This window comes from Pteropus alecto, unplaced genomic scaffold (genome assembly GCF_000325575.1).
Source record: "Pteropus alecto unplaced genomic scaffold, ASM32557v1 scaffold166, whole genome shotgun sequence".
NCBI classification, from domain to species: Eukaryota; Metazoa; Chordata; class Mammalia; order Chiroptera; family Pteropodidae; genus Pteropus; species Pteropus alecto.
The window spans coordinates 9,271,190-9,275,488 of NW_006439757.1; the positions used below are offsets into that span (position 1 = coordinate 9,271,190).

Consider the following 4,299-nt stretch of genomic DNA (forward strand, 5'->3'; position numbering starts at 1 on the left):
ATCACAGTCTCAGACTGCTGTCTCCTACCATACACTCTTTATAAAGTGGGTTTCTCTCTCTGCCTATTATAATAAAAGAATTCTTTCTTGATCTCCGATTAAAAAAAATTTTTTTTGTAGTATTATGAATGCAAATAGCCTCCAGGAGAAAAATAAAACCTGTGGTTTTCCATGTAGTTTAGAAATCGTTCTTGACATTTTATTATGGCCTATTGGTTAGCTCCCACCCCATTTTGACCATAAGAATCCAAGCAGAATTCCAGATAGTAAATATTCTAATTGCACTTGAGCATTTGCCTAGTGCTGTCATTTATAACCAATGTCCTATATTGCTTTCAGTTCTGCTATTACTAACCTCAAATTACTGTATTAAATGGGGCCAATGAGTGATAATTCATAGTTTTTCATAGTTTTAAAACTGTTTTTAATTTTGTTTTTTGATGAAAACTAAATAGAAAATACCATATAGAAAAAAAGAAAACCCCAAAACATAAAACTCCTAAGTGGACTTGGGAATTACAAATATCTTGAAGCCTAAATAACAAATACGTGTTAGATAATAATGCAAATTCCAAATCCATATTAATATAAATGTCATGGTCCAAATTGCTATGCCAACAAGTAAATACTTTAGCACGCAGTAATAGGACACTTAGATTTAAATAGAGGAGGAATTAGAAGCCTATAAATGATGCAATATAAAGAAAAAAATTGTGCATTTTAAACTATTTGATAGGTTGAATGTTCTAGGATGTCTATTTTTTTCTATTGATAATATCAGATTTAAAAGTATATGACTTAACAGTGTATCAAGTCTGCACATGAATGAATTGGTTTAGTCACTTACTACTGCTTGTTCTCAAAGAATTATTTGTCCTTTTCCCGAAACAATTCATGGCATATTCAGAATCGCCAAGCTATTCTGAAGCTATTAGTTCAGAAAAAATAGTAATAAATAAAAAATGGCTTATCTACTCCAGAACAGTTTTGTCTCCTTTTAAGAATCATCTGGCCTTGTGCCTTTTCTTGTCCCCAGAAGTAATGTTTTTGCTTCTGTGAAGTGTTATATCCTTGGCTGCTGATGTGTCTTTGATATAATCCATCAAGACATGAATCCTATTGCATGTGAAAAGTCATTACAAGAAAATAAAAATCTAAAACACATTTGGGTTTTATTTTATTCATGCTACTTTTATTATATAAATACAGTACTGACAAACTGTTTTTGCTTGGTTGAGTGCTTCAGCTTTCAAGTCAATCAGCTGATTCAGAGAGAAGTAAAAGTTTATTCTTGTAGAAAAAAATACTACTAATAAAGATGATGACAATGATAATTATTTGTGGTAATGGGAGCTTGTTGAAAATGTAGGATTTGAGGCCTCTCTCTGGACCTACTAAATGAGAGCTTGCATTTTAACCAGATCCACTGTGATTCCTATGCAAATTAATGTTAGAGAAGCACTGTTTTAGTGTCTCTAGTTGCCCCCCAGCACTAAGAAAGGAAGAGCCAGGCTAAGAGTCCCTGCCAAGCAGTGCCCACAACTGTTTGCATAGTAAATACACATGGTGGAAGATTGAAATAATTAGCAAACTTGGTTTTACTTTAAAGTACCGTAAAATCTTGGGGGGGGGGAAAGACTGCAAAATTTATTTTTATGAAAACTAACAAGCCTTTTATATAATTGCAAAATATTTTATTTAGACAGGTCATCTATTTCATGGGATGTCTGACTTTAGGGGCAGTGGAGCATCGGTGGTTTTTGTTGCCTGTGTGTGAAGTTGATTAGAATCTGGATTCAATTTTAAGCATCAAGACCAACGGCTTAGCCCATGCTATAAACTGTTTTTACAGACTTTTCATTACTTTGTCTCTATGATAGTGAAAGATAGGAAGCATCTTTCTGCTTCTACAGACTGACATTCCACTGGCAGTAGAGAGGGGTTAATGAAAGAATTCTAATTCTAATGAAGGTACTTTCTGTATGTTGAACTGATTATCTACATTGAACTAATTTTTACTTTCTTCCTTTCTGGATTTACACATGAACTTAGCCTCTTCTTATCTCATGTCAAATTTTTATGAGGAAACTCAACTGGATAAGCAATTTTATATGGTAAACCTTTGATCAAAGCCTAAAGCATTATACAGCTTTCAGGATTGAAATTTAAATTTCACAAATTAACTAATTTTATTAACTGTTTTCATAGTTAAATTCATAAATATTGAGGTTTGAATCCAGTAAAGGACAGAGATTTGAAAAGCGTGGATATTGTCACTATGTAAATTTTTAATGTATTTCCCTCTCCCTTTTCATTTTGCAGAAGAAAAATCTGACGAAAATTTTAAAAAAGAAAATTTATAAACCTGTATCAAGAAACAAATATCTCAGAATTTCCAAGGCATTTGTCAATGTTTTACTATTTCATAATAATTTATTCTTTCTTTTAAGTTTACTGTTTCTTAAAGTTATTTTATTTTGACATCTGGTTGTACTACGGGATTGATTAGTCTAGCTTTGGACTCAAACAAACAAGAAGGACATTTTTTGTTTTGTTTTGTTATGCTATTGTATATTTCTGACCTTAAAAGAGAAATTTACATACTGGTTATAAAGACTCTTACAGTTTTCACAGTGGTTTACAGAGCCTTTTAAGTAGCATAAAAGACTGGGTATAAAAGAAAGAGTGGAGAGTTCTCAGGTTATAGGGTAGTGACTTTGAAGCTTCTGAAAATATGGACAACGTTTTATTTGTCATTAAATATCAAAGGCCTGGCACTTAGTCATTGCTAAGTAAATGTTGACTTAAATATTACTTTTTGTAGTTATGTATACATTTTATAGGGACTCAGAGGCAATGTCATTTTTAGAGAAAGTTCATTAAAAATTTGATAAATTGCTATAACAGCATGGTGTTCTTTTGCCTTGATTGTTCCTTGCTTTACAAAGTTATCACAGAACATGTTTTAGTTTTTATACCTCTCCTACCTGTCAGTGAAAACCTGCTTCTGGCCACAAGCATCCAATATAAATGCACGCATTCTTATCAGATTTTGTTTGCAAATTAGTTCATGGTTACTGGTTTCTCTTTTCTTTGAACCCCTCTAAATCAGTGACTATTTCATTCAAGGAAATGATATTAGGCCTCACCTCACAAACCAAAGTAAAAAAATGTGGTAATGCCATTTTACAGGTGGCTTATAGTATACTGTAACAGTTTCAATATATTCAGTTATAATTACGTTCTGAAATATCTGTTTATATATGCACCACATTTCTATGTTAGTAATATTTTTCTAATTAGCTTTATTTGCATGTTTTTTGCTTTCGAATATTTTACATTTTAATTGAACTTTTCTTTTTTAGCTGTGTTTTGGGGCGATATTGCCTTAGATGATGAAGACTTAAATATCTTTCAAATAGATAGAACAATTGACCTTACACAGAACCCTTTTGGAAAACTTGGACATACCTCAGGTATGGCTGATTATTTGATTCAATTTGCATTCATTTTGAAGAAAATATACTCTTTACATGCTATACATACTCTTTGGATCACTTTTAATGTCTCTCTGATCAACTTTAATTTTCTAAACACAAATGAGCTTATTTAGAAATTTAAGATCTGTTCATAGTTGTCATTTAATTAATGAATTAAACAAACATGTTGTGGTGTTTACTATGTATTGGGCCTGATAAGTGCTTTGCAGACATCAACTCTTTGAATCCTCATAACAACCCCATGAGGGTAGCTGCTCAGGTAATTGTGATTTACAAGTGAGGAGATTGAGGATTAGGTTAGATAGTTTGCTTATTATCACATAACCCGGAAGTATCTGAGTTAGGACCAAAATTCAGTTATGAGGATGGCCAGATTTCACACTCTTGAGCATTACATTGAATTGTCTCCCATTTGCAGTTGCAAAATGGAAATTATTCATAGAGTAATTATACATAAACTTATTTAGAAAAATCCATCTATCTATATAATTTTTATGAAAACCCATAAGACGATTTTAGTTTTAGTTGTCTGACATGATTTAGTTGTGCCTGTCTGAGACTTGAAATGTTTGAAAGGTTATTTGGTTCTCATTTAAAAATATTTTTATTAAAGTTTAAAAGTCTTTGTATTATCTCAATACAATTTTATTCTATATTTTATTTTGGAGAAAATTGCAATGATAAAAATGCATTCTATAGTTATAATTTAAAAAAATTGTTCAGTGTCATGCTTTTTGATCTCTTCGAATCTCCCTTCATGCCCAAATCTAGTTTTATTTTCTTCTAGCTTATGGGGGGG

At 31.7% G+C, this 4,299-nt stretch overlaps 1 protein-coding gene across 5 annotated transcripts in view; it reads left to right on the top strand.

Annotated features, from left to right (window-relative positions):
• Positions 1–4,299, top strand: part of TLL1 (tolloid like 1) — a 166,832-nt gene that overhangs the window by 73,651 nt on the left and 88,882 nt on the right. For all 5 annotated transcript variants that reach the window (XM_025050406.1, XM_015593281.2, XM_025050409.1 and 2 more), the window contains one exon: positions 3,366–3,476. In XM_025050406.1, coding sequence (XP_024906174.1) covers positions 3,366–3,476 — 111 coding nt within the window. The remainder of the gene's footprint in view (positions 1–3,365; positions 3,477–4,299) is intronic.